This window comes from Nycticebus coucang, chromosome 10, assembly GCF_027406575.1.
Source record: "Nycticebus coucang isolate mNycCou1 chromosome 10, mNycCou1.pri, whole genome shotgun sequence".
NCBI classification, from domain to species: domain Eukaryota; kingdom Metazoa; phylum Chordata; class Mammalia; order Primates; family Lorisidae; genus Nycticebus; species Nycticebus coucang.
In genome coordinates, this window is record NC_069789.1 from 60,810,404 (window position 1) to 60,835,346 (window position 24,943).

The window sequence follows — 24,943 nt, forward strand, 5'->3', positions numbered from 1 at the left end:
GGACTACCTTGTTTCTGTGACATCCTGACAGCCGACAGAGCCCAACTGTTAAGCATATCATGTCTGGGATTCTGCCACTTGCTAGCAGTTAGACAAGTAACTTAACCTTTCTGTGCCTTAGTATCCTGGCCCATAAAATGTGATTGATGATAACAACAACATCTACCTGTAAGGATTAACTGAACTATTACATATAAAGCATCCAGAACAGTACCTGACACAAAGAAAATGCTCTGTTAGTCAAAGTCTGGGTAAACTGCCCTGATAACCAGTTCCCAGGAATCTTCTGTACTTGGAAAGAAGGTCCTCCTAGGCCAGGGCTTTTCAAATTGTAGGTTGCAACTCATTTGGGGATCAGGAAATCAATTTAAATGGATTGCAACCAGCAATTTAAAAAAAATAGACCACATGCAATATGATCAAAATCACACATACAAAAACATTAAGAATGGTACACGTAGAATTATTATTTCATAAAACTTTTGGGCGGCGCCTGTGGCTCAGTCGGTAAGGCGCCGGCCCCATATACCAAGGGTGGCGGGTTCAAACCCGGCCCCGGCCAAACTGCAACCAAAAAATAGCCGGGCGTTGTGGCGGGCGCCTGTAGTCCCAGCTACTCGGGAGGCTGAGGCAGGAGAATAGCTTAAGCCCAGAAGTTGGAGGTTCTGTGAGCTGTGTGAGGCCACGGCACTCTACTGAGGGCCATAAAGTGAGACTCTGTCTCTACAAAAAAAAAAAAAACTTTTAATTCAATATGTGTACAATATGTATTTGCTGGTTGGGGATCAAGGTCAAAAAACAAAGTTTTAAATTTACTGCTTTAGGCTGTTGTCAGTAGCAACTGCAGCAGGAAGGAGTTCTTGGTTCCACGTTGACAGAAAGCAGGGAAGGAAGAAGAGAAAGGCAAGGGCGGCGCCTGTGGCTCAAGGAGTAGGGCGCCGGTCCCATATGCCGGAGGTGGCGGGTTCAAACCCAGCCCCAGCCAAAAAAAAAAAAAAAAAAAAGAAGAGAAAGGCCTGCTTTGGCAGGCTGAAGAGGGGACACAGGATACCACCGATAGGGTGAGTGTGGGACAGAGGGCAGGATTTGGAGGATCCAAAGGTCAAGACAGTCTTGTACCTCTCACATTTTTGCCCTAAGCTGGGCCTGTTCCTTGTGGAGAAGTGGAAAGCCTCCCTTTTGAAGAGTTTTATTTCAGACAGCCTGACATCACTAACCAGAGATAAAGGCTGGCATCTGCATTATGACTAGTGGCAGGGTTCCCCAGGGGAACTCCCAGACAAGGGCCCCTTTGTGGCTGGATCTGCTGACCAGACAGCTGAGAGATTCAGTGAGAAACACAGGCTGCCCACAAACAGAGGCCTCTGCTTGTCTCCCAGCATGCCTGCAGGTCTGTGTCCCCCAGGGACATCCATCCATTTAGCACTGCAAGGAGTTTCACAGCCATCACCTCCTTTGGTCCTTGCGACAGCTCTCTCTGCTAGAATAGGTGGGACAAATATTATCTCCTATTTAGGAGATATGAGTAAACTGAGGCCCCAGAAGATGAAATGACACACTCAGGGTAAAAGAGTAATGCTACTGGTCCCGGCATCCACACTCCTCCCTGTCAGTCCATTAAAGTTCCCCTTGCCCACCGCCACCCACATCCTGTACCTGTAGAAGGTATGTGGACATGGGGTAGGACAGAAGGTGGGTAAGGAGGAAGGTGTTGGTTTGAAGATGCTGCACCTTAACATCTGGAGTGCCTCAGTTCAGCCAGTAAAAGGAAGATATGGAGAAGGATAAATATTGGCATAGTAAGATGGGAAAGTGAGATTTAGCACTTGGTTATATCCTGGGAAAGGAAATAACCTCCCTGAAGGCAGGGACCACAGCTACACATCTGCTGTAGCCCCACACCATCCAGCATATTCAAAGGCTCAATAATGCTTGGTCACCTAAGAAAGTAAAGAAAATTAGCCCTTTGGAGGTCACCTTTAGTCCCTGTCACTGGACCCACAAGGAGGAACAATGGTCAGCATCACAGCTGCCCTAACAATGAGTGCCCTTTACTAATCTCACCTCTGAGGCTGCAGATAGGATGATGACTCTAGCCATCACCACTGGTGCCACCATCAGTATTGCTGAAACCACAACCATTGTTGCCACCATCACCAAAACCGGTAATATCATCTCCGCCACCATCATTGTTGCCATCACCACCAAAACAACATCATCATCATTAGGTCTTCACTAAGACCTTTAGCAAGACCATCATTGCTGCTATCATCACCATCATCTCTACTAACATTTCCATCACTGCCACCATCACAGTTACCATCACAGTCACCACCCTATCTGCCTGGTCAGGACCCTCTGGTTACCCCACCCTCTTTCCTGAGCTCAGGTTGTATGAATCTCAATGTACATTAAGTGCAGTTGAGGTTAAGCCTACCTTTTAAAAAAGGCATCACGATTAGAAAACTAGAGGATTCTCTGGTTTTTGTTATAAAGTGTATTTCCTTTACACATAAGGAACTTTGGTGTTCAAGCAAAATGAAGTACTTTAGTAAAAAAAAAAAAATGGAGGAAAATAAAAAAAGATAAGAATGGCAAGGTGCAGTGGCTCAAATCTGTAATCCTAGCACTCTGGGAGGCTGAGGCAGGAGGATGGCTTGAGCTCAGGAGTTCGGGACCAGCATGAGCAACAGCGAGACCCCAACTCTACTAAAAATAGAAAAACTAGCCAGGCTTGTGGTATGTGCCTATAATATCAGCTACTCAGGAGGCTGAGGCAGGAAGATCGCTTGAGCCCAGGAGTTTGAGGTTACTGTGAGCTAGGCTGATGCCACAGCACTCCAGCCTGGGCAACAGAGTGAGACTCTGTCTCAAAAGTAAGAAAACATGAATGTACAGAATCAGAGATGCTCTTGGTCCTGAACCCTTACCCTAGCTACGGTCACTAGAAACCTTACTATGTGGATCAAGGAACACAGCCCACCAGGCCCACAAGGCCTTGTCTCTTCCCCCAGAATGTTCCTGGTCATTTCTTCCCACATCAGCTCCCTCTCTGGAGCTGGCAGGGGCCTGCTCACTGCCCTCCAACTCCACTGCCTGCTCCTTAGCCCAGGCCAGCATGGTGTCAGCCGGTTGGCTTCAAGAGCTTCTGTGTCTCTTAGGAACCCATAACTCTTGCCCCTCCTACTTACTCTCCCAAGCAACCTGAGCAACTTTTGAAAAACACAATCCTGATGTGATTTCCCCATTTAAAAACCTCTCTTGTCTTTCCGCCAGACACAAGAATAAAATTCAAAATCCTGGCCCTAACCTACAAGGCCCTGCTTAGCCCCCACCCCATCTTCCCAGCCTCATGCTATGCCACTCCCACTTCAGGGGCCTTCTTTCACTCTCCTCAGATACCAGAGCCATGTCCCCTACTGTCCTTCTGCTTGGCCAGCTCCTGCCCAACCTCAGGTACCTGGCTCAGAAGTTAAGAAGAATTAGCTTCTCAGAGAAGCCCTCCCTGACCAGCCTCTCTAATCCAGATCAAAGAACCCTTCACTTTCATACATAGCGCTTACCCAATGTGAATTGAGGATTCCTTTCCGTGATTATTTATTTCAAGCCACTTGCCCCACAAAACTGTTACGTTCATGAAGAAAAGGAAGGGGTCTATTTTGTTCACTGTTTTAACTTTAAAAACTAAAACTATGTAGATGTCCAACAAATGTTGAGGGTCCCCATGCCCAGTCTGTTGATAGCTATGATGTAACATAGGCTCCCTCAGCTCCAGCCTTGGACACCGTCCTCTGCCTATCCAAGGGCGGGCCATGCTTAGGCAATGGCCAAGCATTTTCCCTACATAACCACCTCCAAGGACACGATTCTATTACTCAGCATATTGCTCGTGGCTCTGCTCAACAGAGGAGTTAGGAAAAGGAAGCAAGGCTCAGGAGTCATTGCAACGCATGAAGCAGATGCCCAGAGGAGAGCAGGTGAGGTGACACGTGGAGGGAAGGGTCCCTTTTGTCCATACAATGGAAGATAGGTTTGGAAGAGGCTGGCAGGGCTGTTAAAAGCCCAAGGGTCTGGGAACCACCCTTCCTCTCTCAAACCTTCCAGGCAGCTGAGTTGGGGGTTGCACCAATCCATTCTGGCACCACCTTGCTCTCCCCTGAATGTTCAGACCTAGAAAAATAACCTCCATAGTGATACCCCACAAAAGTGAGCAGAGCTAGGGCCACAGAAAAGGGCTCAGATGCAGGCAACATCCTAGGAGGAAAGCCGGGATTGGGCAGTGGACCAGTAGTGGAGGGAGTTGGTGCGGCCACTGCCCACAGCACGTGGCCCTGCACACTAAGGTTTTTAGAGTGCCAGTTAGCAAACATCACATTTTATCCTAAAAATTCACCCTGCTTGCACAGCTCATCTCCATCTGAGCACAAAGCCTGCTAAAGACATCAGAGTAGGGATATTGGAGGTATAGGTGGGGGTTGATGTGGGAGGAACGTGAGCCTCCAGACTCTGGAGCTAAAATTCCAAACCTGTTCACCTGCCCCCTCTCTGAGACAGAGGAGCTTGGACTTCTGTAGACAAGACACCTACCCACAGCTGTCACCATGCTCATTTTTCTCAAGAGGGAAACTGAGGCAGTCTCTAGTTCCCAGGAACTCTCAGCAGGAGAAAGACATAGCTGGTATTAAGAAAGAAAGACGTCTATGGTTTTAAGTACCTCAAATTGAGATAGATTGTCAGAATTTCCTGGGGCCTGATCCACGGCCCATAATGGGACTGACTAGTCAGATGGGTCCATCACAGTCCTCAACCCTCAAGGGTTTGGCCTCTCCCTACACTTGGGGCATTTGTCAGAAGAGGGTCCCTCAACCAACTCCCTCAGATGTGGAAAGCCTCTGACTGCCCCTTGGGTTTCACCAAGCAATTGAGTCTCTGTGGGTGGGAGTGACTTTTAAAAGCTTATTTATGAGGTTTAAAAGCCACAGGGAGGGAAAGGTGCATTTGTTACTTGACCCTAAAACCTCAGCAGATACAGTTTTAAACGTTCATGGGTCAGGCGGGCAACTGCAATTTGCTGAGGTGCGGCTATGTCAGGCAGTGTATTCTCCTCCCCATCCCCAGGTCGACAGCCTAAAATAAGAATCACAGCACAGGAATCGAAGTCAGGAGATCTGGATTTGAGCCCTTGACCTGCCACTCATCAGTTGGGTGACCTTGGGCAAACTTTGCTTTTCAGCCCCTCGGTTTCCTCATTTGTTAAACTGGAGATTGGGAGATGACCCCTCACGGCTCTGACGTTTCAAGGCGAGCCTGGGGCCCCCTCACTCCTTCCACTCTCAGGAGAAGAGCACCAGCTCCAGCAGACACCTGCTAGGGTGGAAGCAGGGCTGATCACACTGCTCAGGCATCCTAACTTCAGAGCCTAAGCAAGGGAATAGCTTCATTAAACTTTAGGGGAGGCTGGGCATGCATAGCTCAGTGGTTAGGGTGCCAGCCACATGCTCCAGGGCTGGTGGGTTCAAACCCGGCCCAGGGCTGTTAAAAAAATAAATAAATAAAAACTTTAAGGGAAAATAAAATCTCTGGATCAAAAGTCAGGGAGCTCCAGGTGATCCCCCAGGGAGTTCCTGCTCTCCTCTGGGTCCCAGTTTATCTTCATGTGCAAACTGAAGGATTTGTTCTTCATCTCTCAGACCCCTTGGTTTTGATGCTGTCATGCTATGACCTTGCTGCGGGCTTGGAGCAAGGGAAGCCTCAGCAGCGCCCATACCCTCAGCAGGAGTCTGACATGGAGGTGCCTCTTGACCTTGCCTGGGAGCCTGGCTTCATGGAGAGGGAGCTGGGCATCCTCGCCTCTACTCTTCATTCTCATTTTTTAATTCTGTTCAGAGAAATCCTAACTAGCACCATGGCAGAGGGTGGCTGCCTGCTGGCTCTGCAACAGGGCCCAGATGGAGCCCTATGCTTCCCTGCCTCCCAGAAACCCCGAATCCTCGAAGTAGGCCCTCGAAATCTCAGGCCAGGAGTAAGCTGAGAGTGAGGGAAGGCCAGCTCTCCTCAGGCAAAGGGCAGACATCCAGCAGCCCTGGCCCACGTGCTCTTCCTCCTTCAGGGAACAGGCAGGCAATGAGCCAAGGAGGTCGATTGCCCTGGAGATTGGCTTGGAGGGAAATGGCCTTGGTGTCCACCATTATTCCCAGAGCTCATTTATCAGACAGGCAAGCTCCTAAAGTCTAACTTCAGTGCTTCTTGCTACTATCATTTGCTCCTAATCTCTCCTCTGTGGATATAGAGGATTGTTGCTCTACCACCCTCACAAACCATCCCCCACCCCATCTGTCTTTTCTTCCAGACTTATGTTTCCTACATACAGAGCTTCTTGAGATAATATATCATTTTTTTTTGTAAGGAGGGAGGCGAGACTAGAGTGGGGGTGGGGAAAGATTCCCTTTTCAATTATGTCTGGCTCAGGCTGATGCTAGTGTCAGTTTGTATTTCCTGAACATACGGGAGCCAAGAAGCAGAGGGAGGCAAGAGGGCGGACCAGAGGAGCCAGTATGGCTGGGGATGGAGGGATTACAAAGGTGGTCTGTCTGAGAAAAGGCTGGGACTCTTCCCTCAGCTCTGGCAACTGCTCCCTCTGACCTCAGACCCTCACCCAAACGCGACTTACCAGGGGGTGTAAGGTGAGCGGCCTTCACCTCTTCACCTATCCACTCACATGGCAGGTGCTCCTCTTTCACTTCATTACATGGAGCTCAGGGGGTCAAATGGATAGCAGTGGAAGTCAAAAGTGACTGGAAACCAGAAAAGGAAAACTGTACCCCCAAATCTCAAGGAGAGCAGTTCAAAGCAGATGGGATGGCTTTTTTTTTTCACACTAGCACAGATCACTGAGAGAAGAGTGTGGATGCAATGTGGTGGGGAGAAACTCCAAACCACAGCAGGTGTGCTGTGGGGCTGTGGGGCTGTCGGGCTGTCAGTGGGCAGGGGGCAGAGGCAGTTCGGGCCTCTTAATGAAGATTCTCCACCAGTGTGATTGCAGAAAAGGGACTGGAGTTCTGGCCACCACCCTGCCCTTGCCCTTTCCTTCTTGCCTCTCAGCCAACAGAGGAGTGGCAGTCACCCAGCTGTCCTCAGGAGTGGGGGGCACCTGTGGCTCTCATCCTCAAACCTCCAGAGAGAGAATTCAATGGGAAAAGGAACATTCTGCACCTGGCAGTTTCCCGCATGCGGGAGTGCTTGCGGTGAGTGGGCAGAGAGGGAGGGTGCGCCTCCGCCCCTCCTCCACAAGCCCCCAGCAAGGCAGCTATTTCTAAGCCACCTGCTGGACTCTTTGTCAGTGAGCTCCAGGAACTGACAGTGTTGGAGGCACACGGAGAACACTCTGTACCCAAGCAAAATCTGCGGAGCTGGCCCCAGAAAAGACGCAAGAAGCGGAGAATGCCAAGCAGTTCTGCAGGACTGGCTGAGGCAGAGAGGAGCCCAACTGGAGGATTTCCTGATCTCGGCAAAGGCAGAGAATGGAGGGGGGGGAGCACACTTAAGAGCGGAGAAGGTCGGAAAGGAAGGAGTGTGGGTGGGAGGATGCTGGTGCTTCTTAATCAAATGCAAATTTAAGGCAAGACAGCATGCAAACTGACAGGTCTAATTTTTGTGTCTGCGGTTCAGGCAGCGTTTAGAAAGGAACTAGCATCCTTGGGGAGATGCTTCTTGAGAATGAGCTTGGCACACAGGGGCAGGACCTGATGAACAAGTCACCTTCTGGGCTCAGACGTCAAGAGACAGTAAGATAGAAGTAGGGCCCAAGGACACGGAGGGAGGGGAGAGCAGGGCATTCTGGGGAGAGCAGGCCTGGCTGCAGGGCAGATGGGAGGAGGCGGGTGGGCTGGCAACAGGCTGCTGACAAAAGGGGCAGGCCGAGGGTCTGCTAAGGCTCAGAAGTAAGGAACTCTAAGGACAAACAAGCCGGAGCTCCAGAAAGCAGGAGTTTGTCTCCCTGAGGCAGGACACATATTCCTTCCATCTGACTGGTAGGTTCTTGAGTGCAGGAATGAGTCTCCCCCATCAGGACAGGGAGTTTCTGAGGACCAGGCCTATTTCGCCCATCCCAGACTGCGGACTGCCTGAGCACAGGAGCCATGTCTTCTTCCTCTTCAGCCCCACATAATGGGGTAGATAATAATGAGATAACAATATAAAGTTATCATTTGCCAGGCACAGTGGCTCATGCCTATAATCCTAGCATTTTGGGAAGCTGAGGCAGAAGGGTCTTAAGCTCAGGAGTTCAATCAAGATCAGCTTGAGCAAGAGCAAGACCCTGTCTCTACAAAATATAGAAAAACTAACTGGGCATGGTGGTGCACAACTAATCCAGGCAACAGATTGAGATCCTGTCTCAAAAAAAATTTTTTTAATTATCATTTATTGATTGGGTGTTTTTCATGTGGTGGGCTCTATGCTCAGTGCATTGTACACATTATTTCATTTAATCTTCATAGCAGTCCTATGAGGTAGATTATTCAACCCATTTAACAGACGATGAAACTGAAGTTCAGAGAGGTTAACTGGCTCAGGATCTCAAAGCTAGTATATACAGAGTCAAGATCTGGGGTCTGCCTGATCCCATAGCCTGTGCATTTGGCCACTACACTCTGGATCCTTCCTCCCAGGACCCCAACAGAGTAAGGGCAATGACTTAGGCTATACAGAGCTGCTGAAAACAGCTTGAGTTGAGAGGCTGGGAACTTTATGATAGTGATCCAAAGATACAATTTCAGCAGGAAACAAAATCTCTGCACAAGAGTGTGGGAAAATGGCAGGAATCCACCTCCTGCCCAGGCTCAGAAGTAGGGCTAGATCCTCTGTAGCAAATTTCTTCCCATCCCCCATTCTCTAAGGCAAGACCAGGGGGCCCTTCCCCCAGCTCAACACCCTGGCCCCAGGCCCAGCCCCATGCTTGTGGAAAACACAGGTCAGCATCCACCTGTTCCCCCATGAGAGAAGGGAAGGAGCCAGTATGTCTTGGCGTCATTCCACCCCAGATGTTCTCCCAGCTGTGTGATAACAGGCCACTGGGGTGAGTTTCATGCCTCAGCCTTGGGAAGAAACTTCAAGGACTACCAGAGAGATCTTTGGCCAATGGAGTGACTGAGAACAGAGCAGACAATTTCAGAGGTCTTGGGGCAGGGAGGGGACAGACAAGCCCAGGGTAAAACTATAGATCAGGTCTGAGTCCCCATCCCTACCCAGAAATAAGGACATTGCCAGTTTTCACCCTGATCTAGATAGGAGCCAGACTCCAGGATAAGGACTAGAAATAGGTAATGAACCTGAACAAAAGGTGCTATCCTTTGACTATCTTCTCCACACTTCATGGTCTGTCCACTTTTTCACACTGTTACTGCTATTTTCTTTTTATCACAGCCTAAACAACCACAGGGCTGACATACAACTTTAAAACCTTTGCCAAAGCCACTAGAGAATGTGTTTTCCTCTTTCCTTGTGATGGGTCAATCATAGACCATTCCACTCTTCTACATCCAGGAGAAACTGGCTAATCTCTTGGATAGAGGAGGCATGGAGCTGTGGGCATCCCTACGCAGCCAGTAGCCCAGGGGCAGAAGTCAGTCTATGGTACAAGAGAAGATTCAGATGAGTAAACAAGGGCAGCGCCTATGGCTCAAGGAGTAGGGCGCCGGTCCCATATGCCGGAGGTGGCGGGTTCAAACCCAGCCCTGGCCAAAAAAAAACAGATGAGTAAACAAAACAGAGGAAAGACCAAGAGTGATGAGCAGGTGAAGATATTCAACAAACTTAGTTGCCTTTCCTTTGGAAACCTAGCTGGTCCCTGAGCTCTGGCCCCGTGAGACAACTCTCTATTCCATAATAAACTCCTGCTTTTGTAAACTGGATCTAGGGCATCAAGGCTGAACTGAAACAGGGTTGATAGCTGGAGCCATTCTGAATGATCACCACGAGATCTGCAGAGCCATGGTGGTCAGGATAAGGAAGGACAGGGTGTCTGCAGGCCTACAGGAGAGGAACTAACTTATTGACAATTTACAATATGCCAGGTGTTCACTCTCCTATTCTATTCTCACAATGACCCCTGTGCAGTGGATAAAGTCCCATTCTATGGATGAGCAGCAGGTGCACAGAGGGCTCTGGGCAGCCTACTAGCAAGCACTAGAGTTGACCTGACCCTCACATGCATGGCTGGGAAGCTGGTGCTCTTTCTATTGATATAGGCAAGCAGGGACCTAGAGACACAAGGGGCTCCAGGCCAAGAGCATACATCAAAGTCTTGATGTACATGGATCCCCTGGAGCATGCTGACTCTTTTGGACAGGTGCAGGGTGGAGAACTGAACATAGATGGTGGTGAAAGTGTATCAGCGATAGACCCCACAAACCGTCTCCATCCTGGTAGCAGGTACGTAAGGGGGTGCAGGGAAGATGCTAGGGTTCCAGTACCCTGCACTCCTAAACTCTTATAGGAGACCTCAGAGCAGGATGACCCTGTTTAAAATTAAAGATCTGAGTAGTTGCTCAGGGAGGTTGCCATGCCTGTGGGACACTGCAAGGCCATGTTTGCTGCTGAGAGGCCTTATGGTCTAGTGGCTAAGGAAGCAGGTTGCTTGAGCCAAACTGCCTGGGCCCATACCCAGGCCCCTCTATTTCCTGACAATGTGACCTTACAGAAGTTACTTAACCTCTCAGTTTCCTAATTGGTAAAATGAGGATAAAAATAGTACCTAATTCACTAGGTTGCTGTAATGTAAAGCAGTCAGACATAGTAAGTGATAGAGGTTATTATCCTGAGTCCGTGGATCTTCCATGAAGCTAACTTGCCACCTAGATGCAACACTCTGGGAAATCCACTCTGGATAACAGGAGCAACAGGCCAAGGGAAAGCAGAAGGGGAGAGTAAAAGAGAAGCCTTGCCCTGAAATGCTGATGGGGCTGACGTCTGCAGCCACGTGCCAGCCTTGTGCCAGCCCTTTCCCATACAGCATCTCATCCAGTGCTCCCACATCTGGGAACTGGTGAGTCTAATCCCTATTTAACAAGGAGGCTGAGGCTCAGGCAGTTAAGTGGCTTATTCAAGATCAGCAGTTAGTGAGTGACAGATCCAGGAGATTCCTAAGCAGAGGGGCCAGAGGAACAGCTTATCCCAGGCTGACGTTTTAAGCCCCCACTCTTCTTGACTGTTCTAGCCATCCTCATCCCAGACATCTCAGCCCCCTTTGCTCCTGTACACCTGGGGAGCCTCCTGAAATCCTTTCCTACAGCTCCTGGGCTTTCCTCTCCAGCACTAACTGTGACACTGAACCATAACTGCCTGTGGGTCTCCTTCCCACACTGGACAGAGAGACCCTTGGAAGGCAGGGGACCAGCTGAAAATTGGCACTCAAGGAATACTAAGGAGGGCAGGAGAGAAGCAATTCTTACAGACCTGAGCTCTCAGGACCATTGCAAGACTGATGCAACCTAAGGGTTCTAGAATGTGGAGAGGGCAAGGGGATCAGTGAGTTGCTACTTCTGCAAGAGGCAGCAGAGTCTAGTGGCTAAATGTATGAGTCTCAACCGAGCCTTGTTTGAATCTTAGCTCTCCATGAACTTGTACGTGCCTTTGGACAAGCTTAGGCTCCCCTAAGCTTCCTCATATCTAAATCTTGTATAATAGTAGAGTTACGGCCAGGTGTGGTGGGTCATACCTGTAATCCTAGCATTCTGGGAGGCCAAGGTGGGAGGATCGTTCAAATTCTCAGGAGTTTGAGACCAGCCTGAGTAAGAATGAGATCCTATCTCCACTAAAAATAGAAAAATCAGCTAAGAATTGTAACAAGTGCCTATATTCCCAGCTACTCAGGAGGCTGAGACAGAAAAATCACTTGAGCTCAGGAGTTTGAGGTTGCTATGAGGTAGGCTGATGCCAGGGTACTCTAGCCTGGGCATCAGAGTGAGACTCAAGTCTTAAAAAGAAAGAAAGAAAAAAAAAAATAGTAGGGTCATCAACCTACAGGATGCACCAGGAGGGTCATAATGGTTGTTAAAAAATATGAAACACCTTCTTACAGCTTGTAAGTGTTTCTTTGAGCCTTCGTGTACTTCCCCTGCCACCCTGGCCACTTGGGCTCTTCCTCCTTCCTTCCTCCAACAATCCAGCAACCACAGAGTTAATGTTTGGCATTGGTGGGGGGGGGAGGTGTCCCCAGACTCTTCTAGCTCTGAAACCTGTGGGTGTTGTCAAATATTTTGCATATGACCCTTGAATCTTATCTCCTCGTGAGGGTGAAATGGGTTTGCACAAACCACTCAGCTCAACTGGCAAACAGTGAGTGCTCAATAAATAAATGTGCACTGTGATTGTTGCTGATCTCCAGTGTCTCAGACGCATCTTCAGGATGAAGGTGCCTACTCTATCTGCAGAGTGCATGGCCTCCATTAGAGTTGTGGGGGCTGAGTGCTTCCCTCCAGATGGCCCAAACCTGTAGCCAGGCCCTCAGTGGCCTCAAAGCTATAGGCTGGGATGAGGGACATCAGAAAAGCCGGGGATGCTGAGCAGGAAGGTGGTGCTCCTGGGAGCCCAGCGGGTCCCTTGATGGCAGCAGCAGGAGCCACAGCAGGCTCTCCACGGTGCCTGCCGAGCAGCAAGCACACCCTGAGGGATGGGCAGCAGGAGCAGTAGGAGCCACAGCAGCACTGGCTAGCTGCCTCCCTGCTGGTGTAACTCCCTTCTCCGGGTGCTGCAGCCAGGGGCAGGATGACAGAAAAGCCATACCCTGAATGCTGTCGCAACGCCAGGACCCATGTCACCATCTGGGCCCTGTGGGAACAGTAAGATAGTAGAGCAGTACCTACACCATGGCAACCCCCAAACTCCAGGACAACACCACCTAGACTCCATGGTAAAATCAAATCCTCTAAGGCAAAACCTCTTAGCTCCTGTACCAATGCAATCCCAGGGCAATGCCCAGGGCATGGCAACTGGACCAGTCAGTGGCACCACAATGAAACAGGAAAATGAAGACTTGTTTGTAAGGTACGAGGCACCCTCACCCCCTCAGAGCTACTTCTAATCAGGGGCACAACCACTAGGCATGGAAGCATCCTCTCCCTTGGCCCCTCCCAGGACCAGACACTGTTAGGGCTGCAAGAGTAACCAGATGCAGAACTCAAGAGGCCTTGGGCTCGCTGATTTCATCAGTCACAACTTCTCCAAGGATCAATGGACACAGGACTCTTTTGGGAGATCCTTTGTGGGTAGACCCTGATTGCTCTCTTCCATTTAAATGTCTCCTACAGGCTAGGCGCCTGTAGCTCAGCTGCTAGGGCACCAGCCACATACACCGGAGCTGGTGGGTTCGAACCCAGCCTGGGCCTGCCAAACAACAATAATAACAACAACAACAACAACAACAAATAGGCGGGCGTTGTGGTGGGCACCTGTAGTCCCAGCTACTTGGGAGGCTGAGGCAAGAGAATCCCTTAAGCCCAAGAATTTGAGGTTGCTGTGAGCTGTAACGCCACGGCACTCTACCAAGGGTGACATAATGAGACTCTGTCTCAAAAAAATAATAATAAATAAATAAAATAAAATAAATGTCTCCTATAGCAAGTCCCAGTGCACTCCATGTCAGGTCAGCCACGATCCCACCCCAACCTGCCCTTCTGCCCTCATCCCCTCTTTTACCTCCTTTCCCACCTCTCTTCCAGCCAGACAGGCTCCTCACACTGCCATCAAGCTCATGTTTACTTCAACCTTCCTTTTCTAATTTTTCCTGTCTCCATCACTTCTCGGCCTTTTGCCTAAGATCAAGTCTAATTTTTCCTATCTCTATCGCCAAGATCCTACCCTTTCTCAAAACTCAAATTATTCTGTAGTGCAGCACCCCCTAACCTTATAATGCCCCCTGAATACCGTATGCACTGATGCCAGGTTCATGCGGCTTCACCCTCTTCAGCAGCCTTTCTAACTTGTCACAGCAAGTGACATTCTGACATAATGAGTGTGGATATGTCTTAACTCAATGAACTCAATGTTTGGGGAATCTTGAGGCTCCTGGAAGTAGTTTATCATGCAAGTTAAGTTCAAATCCTAGGTCTGACATTTACATGCCTTACTACTGGCTTTGGGTAGATTACCTGCATTCCAGTGCCTCAGTTTCCTCATTTCAGTACCAGGATCATAAGATTATTGTGAGCATTAAGTGACTGCTTATACATAAGGAACAAGAACAATGCCTCTCCTATACCAAGAGCTTGATAAATGCTAGTTTTTATTATCATATTATTGCATTCTTGAGCTTTTAGTTCCCATCCCAGAGCTCCTTTGAGGCAGCTCCTCAGTTTAGGGATGTTAGAATCCTAGGCCCCATAGTGGCTTAGGGACCCTGCAGAGAGAAGGCAGGGCCTCCTGGGTGACTGCCAGCTTCCTCAAAAGAGAAGGGCCTGTTTAGTGGGTCACCAAGGGCAAAGGGAGCCTGTGTCCTCAGAGTCTGAGGAGGAACCAGCACTTATAGCGCTTTTCTGGGAAAGAGGCCAAAGAGTCTGAACCCCTGCTGTCTCTGCCTTAGGGGTCTGTTTGGGGGAACTTGTTCTACCACGGTCATATTTCAGACTCTTTTAAACCTGCCTGGCTCTTGCATACTCACACACAAATGCACCTTTAGTATGTGTCTATGTGCTAGAGGCCAGTGAATGTGTATTTATATGCACAGATCCATGTGGACACACACTGTGCACTGCATACCCAGTGTTCACACCCTGACACCCAACCTTACCCAAGTTCTAAGGGTGTATGCCATGTGCCATACAATCTATTTATCCACTACCTCTCATAGGCATGTAATAGTTGCTTACATCTTGCTCCCTATCTTCCTACTCAGCCCAAGGTCACACTTTACAACCCTGGCTCTCCAGGGACATAATTGGAGCTTATGATAGTCACCCTTGCAGACCAGAGCACATCCAAAAGCAACACCCAGTTGGATAACCTCCAATACTTCTCCGGCATCCAGGGGGACCAACAGTGGGAGTACGTACAGCACACCAGGGCGTGGGTCTGTGCTTAGTTTCCACATCTCCAACTCACACACAGGAGCCAGTACTCTGAGAATCCCAGAGCAAGAGCTGCTGCACAGAAATGAGAAGATGCTGTGGAGAAAACACCCACTGCAGTGGCCCCAAAATGTATCATTGAGATGTTTAAAATAGATTTCAGGATGGCACGGGCCAAGGCCTAGCCCCCACAGAGCCCTGGCTGCCTTGCTGAGGTTTGGCTGGCGCTAGATTGGAGAACTGTGTTTCAAACACGCAATGTTCAACAGCGTTGGCAGCTAGAGCCTGGGAACTGCTGGAACCAAAGCTCTTAGGGGTGAACCTGTAGCCTGCAGATGAGATATATTCTACGCTCTCCCATCCCCACCTCAGTACCAGAATGGGCTTGAAGAGTCTGGGGACCCTCATTAGGTTCACATTCTTCCCTAATGGTAGCTTCCTCACCCCTGCAATTTGCCTCTCTATATGCCAGAGATATAGGGTCTGGGGGGAAATAGGTGATTATAAAAGATGAAAAGCACCATGACCCACTCTGCTTATCCCAGGCACATGCTGCTGCAGCCACACTGGGCAGCCACGCTGGAAATGCCCTTGACACAACCTCAGTCTCCAGCTGGGAGATATAAACAGTTCCTGGGGCATCTTTCAGTCTCCATCCTCATCTCTACTGGTCAGAAGTAAGCAGAGATTTGTGTTCATTGAACAAGGAGGAACTGAACCCAGAAAGTTCTGGTGTCCTGCTTCCTGCCAGGGGCCAGTACCTAGAAGCAATAGTGGGGGGAGGTAGGAAAAGGAAAGTATGAGTGGGGGAAGCAATGAAGGGAAGGTATGAGAAGTGGCGGCGGCTTCAAGGGCTGATCAGGCACTTTATGGGCTCCTATTGGAGGGAACCTGCCCACACTGAGCTGGGCCTGGCCCCCCAGCCCTTCCTGCACATGAGAGAGAAGGCTGCAGGCTCTGGGGACATCAAACATATCTGGATAATCCAAACAGGGTGTGGGGGGAGGTCAGCCAGCGTAAATGAGAAACATGTGGTGTCCATTTCCCCTCTGCTGGCTGGCTAGCACAAGCTTTCCAGGCAAAGGGAGAAGGCTTTGGGGAGGAGAGCTTCCTGGCTGAGCCAGGTGCTATGGGTCCCCAGCAGAGAATCACTCTGAGATACAGACATTACAAGGAGGTGGGGGTAGGACAGGTCTAGGTGGGAAACTGGACTCCACTGGGCCTAGGAATCAGGGTGAACAGGTCAGGCTCCTCTTCCTATAGGTCTTGTTCCAAAAGAAAAGACAAATGGAAGACAAATGAAAAGAGGGGCAAAGAGAGAAAAGATGACATGGAGCCTGGATAGGTATCTAACCTCAAATATTTAAGAAAGGAGAGTCTGTGAAAGGCAGGCTAGCTTACTATGTAGGATCCAGAAAGCAAATCTGAAGTTATGGGTGGCAATTTTCAGAAGGAAGAATTTTGGCTTAACAGAAGAAAGATTGTTCTAATGAGTACTTTCCAGGAAAATAAGGTAGTGAGCCCTCTGTCACTAGGAGTATGTAAACAAAACACCCACCTGCCTATGATGCTATAGAGGGATTAATTTCAGCTTTTAAGTGGGTGGCTCAACTAGACAATTTCCAATCTGGAATTTTATGAAAGCCCAGAGAAGGGTGAGGGAGGCAGAGTGCGCTGTGGAGAGCACTCCCTCTGATACTGCAGTGTGCTGCAGAGGTGGTGGAACAGCAGGGTGCTGAGCTGCTGGTGTGGACCCTGAGTGCACTACTCACCCAGGTCAGTGTAGCTCTGGCTCTCCTTTAAGCCCCACAGCGCACTTAAGGTCAGAGGCTGTGAGATGTGGGTATCTGTGTGCTGCAGGGAAGGGTGAGCCTGGAAGCTAGCAGAAGAGGACGGGTCTGATGTTGGCAGCCTGGGGTAGGGGGTTAGCCTAGATCATAGAGGGTAGGTGGTTACAGCCACAGGATCACATAGGGTATGTAGGGCTGGGGGATGGGAGGAGGGTGGAATAGGAGGGAAGTGTCAGGAAATATCCCAGGGTTCCAGGTGACTTGGTCCAGGTACCCATTCAGTCCAGGTCTAGAAGAGGCCTATGGCCTGAGGCTAGAGCCATCAGTGATGATAAAGAACATCACCCTGGGTTGGTTTATGCTTCAAGTATCCAGAGAAGTTCTGGGCACCTCTGCTGCACCTGTACCTTCTCCCCAGAACAGTGAAACTGCCCCTAAGACCTACTGATCCACTCTCGTGTTACTCTCAGAAGCAGAGCCTCAGCCGCTAGGAGAACAGTGTCGGCTGCAGCCATCTGAACAAGGCAATGCCCAAAGGGAAGGACTGAGACGAGGCTGGGGGCCCAAGCCTGGCCTTGGAGAAAACATTCTGAACTCTGATGGTGAGAAACATGGTGAGAAAAGAAACGTTCTCCTCAGTGCTAACCTTGAGAAAGGCAGGAGGCCTCAAAGTTCAAAGGTTCTGTGCCAATTCCTTCTTCCCACACACATACTCACTCACCTGCAGGCCCCCCACCCGCACCCCCCACCTGGCCACAGCCTTTGCTCCAGCCTGTGATTCCACAAGTACCCTCCAGCACTGCTGTGCTGCTCAAGGAAAGGGCAGAAGTGAGCTTTGTCTTTACTCTCCTGCCATGTCTCGTAGAGCCCCTGGAGGGAATCAGGGAGGCTCTGGGTGGAAAGCCTCTGACACAGGGTGTTGGATGAGCTTGCTCGTATCACCCACCTACTCTGGGCAGCAGTTCTGCAGCCCTTCTTTGGAGAATTCACAATATCTCCTCTATCACCCTGCCCCCCCAGTGCACTTGAATAAAACGGGGCAAGAAGGTGCTTGTGATGACATTACCCTCCCCCCCAGCGCACACACACACACACAAGGCGTCCCAGAGCACATTCTCTGGAATAACTCCCTCCCATTCCTCAAAAGCGCCACAGAAACTAAATGGCATAGAATCGAATCGTTTCCTGACTTTCTTCCTCACTTCCGTTTGGTCTGGGCTTCCGAGGGCCTCCGTGTTGTCATGGCAACCCTTAAAGTGGGTCCAGACATCCTCCATGAGGAAGTGGGACTAGGAACTCCAGCTTCCTGGGTTCTTTTACCCCCTGAGCCTGAGCAGTCTTAGCTGTCCTACTTTGTCCCTTTTTCCTGGAGGGCAGAAGGGAGAAACCTGACATATGAGGAGTCAACAGACTGATTCTGCTCTGACAGCCTTGGGCCCAGGGCTGATAAGATAGGAAGAGTATGGTTTGAGATGTTATCATAGTACAGACAGTCCCTGACTTACAATGGTTCAACTTCCGATTTTTCAACGTTACAATGCTGCAATAGTAGCATAGTATTCAATAAATACAATAAATAGTGTTCAATAAATTCAATAAATAAGTTAGTCAACACTGTATTAAAAACAGACCTTGTGTTAGATAATTTTGCTCAACTGAAAGCTACTATAAGCATTCTGAGCACATTTAAAATAGGGTGGGGTAAGGTAAGCGATGTTCAATAAGTCAAGTGTATTAAATATATTTTTCACTTATGATATTTTCAACTTATAATGGGTTTATCATTGTAAGTAAAGGTACGTTTGTATTTAATTGCTCTGTATAAATAGAGGCTCTCTTTAACCTATCTGGGACATTTTCAATGTCTGATCACTTTAATCTATACACCCTTCCCCCACTATAAGGATGAGCCATGGGAGGGTCTCTTTCTCTCACAAATGGGGAATTGAGTCTTAGAGGAGATCACAGAGCTTAGAACTTCTGGATAGAGAACTCAGGAACTCAACCCCAGCTTAGCCCCAGACCTAAGCCAAGGGCCTGGGAACCATTTTTCTGGGAGCCAAACTGCCCGATTAGGCCAGGGTCCAAAGGCATCTGATCCCTGGAATTGGCCAATTTTCCCTTGGGATCCAACCGCAATCTTCAAAGTTTCTAGGGTTCCCCCAGTGGGACCCCAGCTACTTGGCAGCTTCCAAGATTATTAGGGAAGGGACAAGGAGTCCACCTAGACCACCTGGGACTCCAGCTGATTTCTGGGAAGGGGATGATCAGGTTTCAGATCTTCCCCTTTATTCCAGAAAGGTTTTGATTTGGGGCTGCCCCCGCCCCCTCCCTGTCTCAGAAATTGGGTTTTGGTGGCTTCATGGATATGGGATGATACCAGGGAGTGGGAATAACTGGACACCAAGTGGTGACAAACACCAGTGCCTTCACTCCCATCCTGAAACATCAAGCCAGTCATTCTTCTCCCCAGAGGCCACCCTGTACTCCCCTGAGAACCTGTCCTGACACCTGGAACCTTTCATGGGCTCTGGGAGGCTGATCCCCTCTGTTATCCCCTCCCTCTCCCCAGGCTGTCTGACTTCCACCCCCACATTCACATAAGAGAAAAGCTTTGCTTGGAGGGCACCAGTCCCCCACCCCACCATTATATAGGATGAAGCCCTGCCCTCTTAGGGCCTGAAACAACCCCACTCCCCCCACTCCCCTCAGCTGAAGATGGTTCAGCAAGTTTGGCAGACCTTCCACCAGAGAGCTAAGCCCCACAGCCCCTCTGTGGGTCAGCTCTGGAGGCCCTGGTGGGGCCCCTCTTTACCTACTGAGTCTCCCTCTCTCAGCAGGCCTCCCAGGAAGAGCTGTGACTTAGCACTCTGGAGACACATGCAGGATCTGCCTCCCACCATTAACTCAGAGATGACTTCAAGGCCCTCAACCCCTTTGACTCTGCGGTTTCCCCAACTGGGGCACAGAGGTGCCATTCTCTTCTCATCTCCAAGGTTGCTGAGGGGCTCCGTGTATGTGTGCTTTGAGAAGGGCCCACTGCTGAGCTGGAATAAGGGCTCAGCTTCTCCCTCCTGCCCTTCTCCCCACTCCCCAGCCAGCTCAGAACTATTTGTCAGGGTTTCTGTGGTTATCACCTCTTGAGAAGCAACTAACAGGGCTTCACTGGGCAGCCAGCTCCTGGGGCAGTGTGGGGACTTTCAAGTCTGGCAAGATTAGCTAAGTCATCCCAAACAGGTAAAGCCCTGACCTCGGAAACAAGTCTTGTCCTTTGCTATTCTGTGCCCCTGAGAGTCCCTCCACCCTCTCCAGTCCTCTCTATCATATGGTACGGTTTTATTCCTCTATAACCGTCTTTGATGCTTAGAATTTATTTTTTTTCCCATTATTTCCTGTCTTACCCCATTAGACTGTAAGCTCCTTGAGGATAGGGCCTCTGACAGGATCAACCCAGCACCGAGCACAGCCCCTTTGCAGAATGAAGCCGCACCCACCCACCCACCCCCATCCCACTTTCAGGAGGGGCTCTCAGAAGCAAATGGCTGCTCTTCCCTTTTCGCACTTGTCCAGACTCCTTATTGCTTCTGCAAAGCCGCTCTGCAGCCATCTCGGATATGAGGATAGGTTATTTGGAGGTCCAAAATCCTTGCCTCGCCTCTGGTCAGGGAACCCTTGTACTGGCCCACAACGGGATCGGGGGTCGTTGGGAAGATTGCAGCAAGCCAACCGGTCTTCCTCCACCCCTTCTCTTTCCATTCTCCGGGGCTGCCAGGCGACGTGTCCATCCATCCCCACTGCCAAGCCCATCACTCGGCCTGCAGCCCGTCACTCGGTCCCGCCCCTTCACACGCGCGCGGACACGCCCCTTCCCAGCCCCCCGCGGGCCGGCGCCTGCCGGTACCCGGGAAGCTCAGGTCCCTTGGTGCCGGAGGACCCACATCCTAGTCACCGCAACAAGTCGGTGCAACCAAGGCGGGCTCGCCTGGGCTCCAGGCCTCACCACCCTCCTCCTGTGGCCCCAGCACGGCTCCAGAGCCTCTGGTGCGGGCTCCAGAGCCATGGCAGCCTTGTGTCCAGCACATCTTCAATCTATCCCTCTCTTAGGGCAGGGGTTCTCCGGGAGAGCAGGCGCAGTACCGGGGCCCGCTCCGGGCTTTTTGTGCATGGACTCGGAGAACAATGGAGCAGCTCTCAGCGCTTCCTCTAGCCGAGCAAGCTTTGTTCCTCCCTTCCCGCCTGCTCGGCTACCATTAGCCAAAGGGCAAAGGCTTCCTGGTCAACCAGGAGTCTCAGTGCAAAAGTCCAGACCTTTCCACATGCCCTAAAGACCTGGGGTGTGGAACAGATGTAGGAGCTGGGGCCAGAGCCGGGGCTAAGGTATAGGGCAAGCATCCAGATGCGCTCAGCTGGCAGCCCGCCCGGCCCTCCAACCCCAGACGCTTCTCTTTGCCAGAACCCCTACACCCGGGAAATCCGACTCGAGCTCCCACCCGGGATCCACAGAGGAAGTGGAGCCTCAGCTGTGTTGCAGGGCCAACGAGTTCTCACATCTGCTCTCCCACATCTGTCCTCTAGATCCGGGCTCTTACCGGACGCTCCCCTGGCAATGCTGGATGCTCTGTTGTCCAGCGCAGACCAAACCACAACTGAGGTCGCTACCAGCCCCAGATTTTGCCATGTTGGGTTTTGGGGCTTTAAAAAGGAAGCTAATGGACTCTATTTCTAAGAACCTGTGACACCCCGGCCCATCGTCCAGCCTCACCCCAGGCAGGCCAGAGCAGAGCCTGGGCTCCCGCCCGGTAAATCTTTAAGATGCACTTTAGCCATGCGCATGTGGAGGTGGGCCAGCTCTGCACATCTGGGAGCAATGCCCTGCACAACCTGACCGGTGATCAATAAAGCCTATGGGAAGCGGAAAAGGGAGGGAGCTTCACTTTCCCCACATCTTCCACAGCAGCTGGGCTGGAGAAAGCCAGAGGCGGGGTGGGGCGGGGCGGCAGGACTTACCTAGCATCTGGCTGAAGAGCAGCTGCTCCAGGTCGCCCAGCACCGTCACCACAAGCTCTGGGTCCACCTTGAGGAAGGCGCGCTCCTCCTGGCCCTTGGCAGAGGGCACAGGCCCGGCGGAAGCCTTTTGTGCCTTGGCCTTGTTGGAAAGCAGCTCATCATCCGATTTGCCGTCGTCGCTCACGGCCGCCTCAGGCGCCTTGCTAAGCGGCTTGACCTCCGCGTAGGGTCCTCGGGGGATCCGGCTCGGCTTTCCCAAGCTGGGAGCAAGTGGAGCCAGGGGGGTCTTGGCGCTGGCGGCCGGGCTCCCCTTGGCCTGGAAGAGCGAGTGCTCTGACTTGGACAGCGTCTTGGACATCAGAGGAGTCTCGCGGCCTTTGGACCCCACCTTGCCTAAGCCCTTGGGCGCCTTGGCCATATCGTCGCTCCACTCGGGTTCATAGAGCTGCAGTTTTTTCTCCGAGTCTGTGAGGAACGAGAGATTGGTGAGCGACTTCTGCTTGCGCAGGTTAGAGGCGGGTAACCCGCCAGGGACACGGCTGTCCACGCTGCCGGACTTGAAGACCTTCAGCTCAGCCGCGCTGGCCTTGGCCATGCCGCCACCGCCACTGGGCGCCTTGGCGCGCTTGGGTAGCATGCCTTTGCCGTCCGCCGCTACAGCCTTCCTGCCGGCGCCCCGCGGCTCGTCCGCGCCCTCGTCACCGCCGCCGCCGCTCAGCTCCACCTCGGGCTGCACGCTCTTGACGCTGCTGCCCAGCATTCTGCCCGCGAGGAGCGCATGGACGAACCGCGCGTCTGCAGGCACGGGAGGAGGGTGCAGGGGGCGGGAGCGCCGAGAGGAGGAGGCGGGGGAGGGTGGAGGGGGGGAGAAAGGACCGAAGAAACGGAGGAAGAAGGGGAGAGGAAGCGGGAAAGAGTGAGGGAGGAGGGAAGGAGGAAGGCCAAGGGGGCAGGGGAAAAAACGCAAGGAAGGAAGCCGGGAAAAAGGAAAGAGCAAGGAAACAGTGGAGCGATGGGGCGGGGTCGGAGGAAAAGGGGCGGGGCGGGGAAAACACAAATTAAAAATTTTAAATCAGCCAAAGGAAAGGTAGAAGCCCTGCGGCGACTCGGCTGGCGCGGGAAGGTGCTCCGGTGCCCGGTGCCCGGCCCGCGACATGCCTGCCAGTCAGTCCTGCAGGCAGCGCATTGCCGGGCAGCGCCCTCGCCGCGCTCCGCCCGCTAGCCGGAGTAAAGACTGCAGCCTGCAGCTCGCAGTGGAGGAAGGAGGGAAGGGGAAGGCGGGGAGCAAACAGGAGGAGGGGAGGAGTGTGCGCAAGGGGAGGGAGGTGGGGGAGAGAAAGTGTGTGTCTATTTCTGGCTCGGGAGGGGGAGGTATCTGCGTGTGGAGCTCCAGGGGCGGAGGAGCGGGGGCTAGGGGGAGATAAAGGATCCGACCAGTTTTTCTCGCTTTCTGCGCAGAGGCGGGGCGGGTTCTCCCGTTCTCCAGAGGCACGGGTGGCCCCCTGCTGTGTCCGCGGGAAAGCTCCGTTGAGATGTAGGGGTGCAGGTAAAAGGGACTGAGAGAAAAGCAGCTAGGGGTGAGGGAGGGAGAGTGGGTCTATGGGGGCTACGAGAAATGTTGGGAGAGGGGTGAGGAAGTGATATCCAGGTTGCTAGTTCTCCACCCTCCATCCCAAACCACCCTTGGTTTTCTCCCAAGAAACTCCCAATTTTACCCTACTTCAGTCTCTGAGGCCCAAGGTTGCCCTCCTGAGCCCAGAAGGTATGGGATAAGGGATAGGACACAGGTGGCTTTGACAGACAGGGCCCCAGGGTTGACTTGGGATCAGAAGAATAAGTTCCTATTCTAACTGACTGCATGACCTTGTCAAAGTCACTGAACCCTCTGTCTTCCCTTACAGTTGTTATAATTCCAGCTTTACTGGCAAAAGGGGGCTTTGGAACTGTAAAGCCCTCTGTCAAACGTAGGGAATCAGGAAGAGGCTTAGCTCTGGGTCCTTAGTCTGCCAAAGGGCTGAAGAACAATTTAAAAAGATGTTTCCCTAGGCCTTCTTCTTTCCCTCGGACCTGGGCTCAGGGGGACAGGATGGAGAGGGAACAAAAACCAGATGGAGTAGGCAGCAGTTTGCCCAGGACTATGCCGGGACACTGCCAATCCTCCTATAGCCTCCCAAATCAGGGCCAGGTTGCATGAAAAAAAAAAGTGGAGGGGAACTCTCCAAAAGCAAAGCTTGCTCCAGGTGAGGTGGGCCTGTGATGGAGGCACACACTAAGGACTGTATATCCCTTTGTGCCAGAACGTGCTAACCATCAGATTATCTCCTTACCCTATCCCCAGCTTCATCTCTCTACTTCCCTCCTTTCCTTCCCCCACCCCCCCAGAATCTAAACCCTGTGTCTGAGTCTCATGGTTCACTCACTCTGCTAGCACTAATCATCACAGCCTGAGTGGTGTGAGAGGTATTTGTGTGTCTACCTTCCGCACCAGCACAGGAGTTCTCCCCATGCAAAACTGTGTCGCTTAGCACCTTGTATGGAAGCAGGTGTTGCAACTGTATTACTTAAATGGATGTGGAGCCCTGAGTTTTATCTACTATGTCTGTACCCTGTGTGACTCTTAGGCCCTGGTGGTATCCCAGGACTCTGCCTGACATGAATCCAGGGCTGGACTGAGAAACTATAAAATCTGCAAGGATGGGGTCTTAGCAGAGAGAATGTGCTTATCACAATACTGAGAACATAGAATTCTCAAGCAGAGAAGTGTTTGGTAAAAGCATGGCCCATTGGCTAGGCTCTGGATATCCAGGGAAAGAGGGAGATTCTGCCCTCAAGGAACTCAAATGTCTGGCAGGGAATATAAAATAGACAACAAAAGACATAGGAAAATAATCCTGGCCCTGTGAAAAAGCAATATCACACACATCCACACATTCATCACAGGCAGACAGACACAGGTGTGTGTGTGTGTGTGTGTGTGTGTGTGTGTGTTCTAATTGCAGGAATAACAACAGTCACTGCCTTAAAGGGGTGGAGGAAAGGAATTGGGTGCAGAGATTTACCAGAAGGTCCTGTGGCAGAGGGAAC

At 51.2% G+C, this 24,943-nt stretch overlaps 1 protein-coding gene across 1 annotated transcript in view; it reads right to left on the reverse strand.

Moving 5' to 3' along the window:
• The window catches only part of NAV1 (neuron navigator 1), a 276,840-nt gene that overhangs the window by 150,515 nt on the left and 101,382 nt on the right, over positions 1–24,943 (reverse strand). Inside the window, exon 4 of the mRNA XM_053606354.1 lies at positions 21,860–22,654. Coding sequence (XP_053462329.1) covers positions 21,860–22,654 — 795 coding nt within the window. The remainder of the gene's footprint in view (positions 1–21,859; positions 22,655–24,943) is intronic.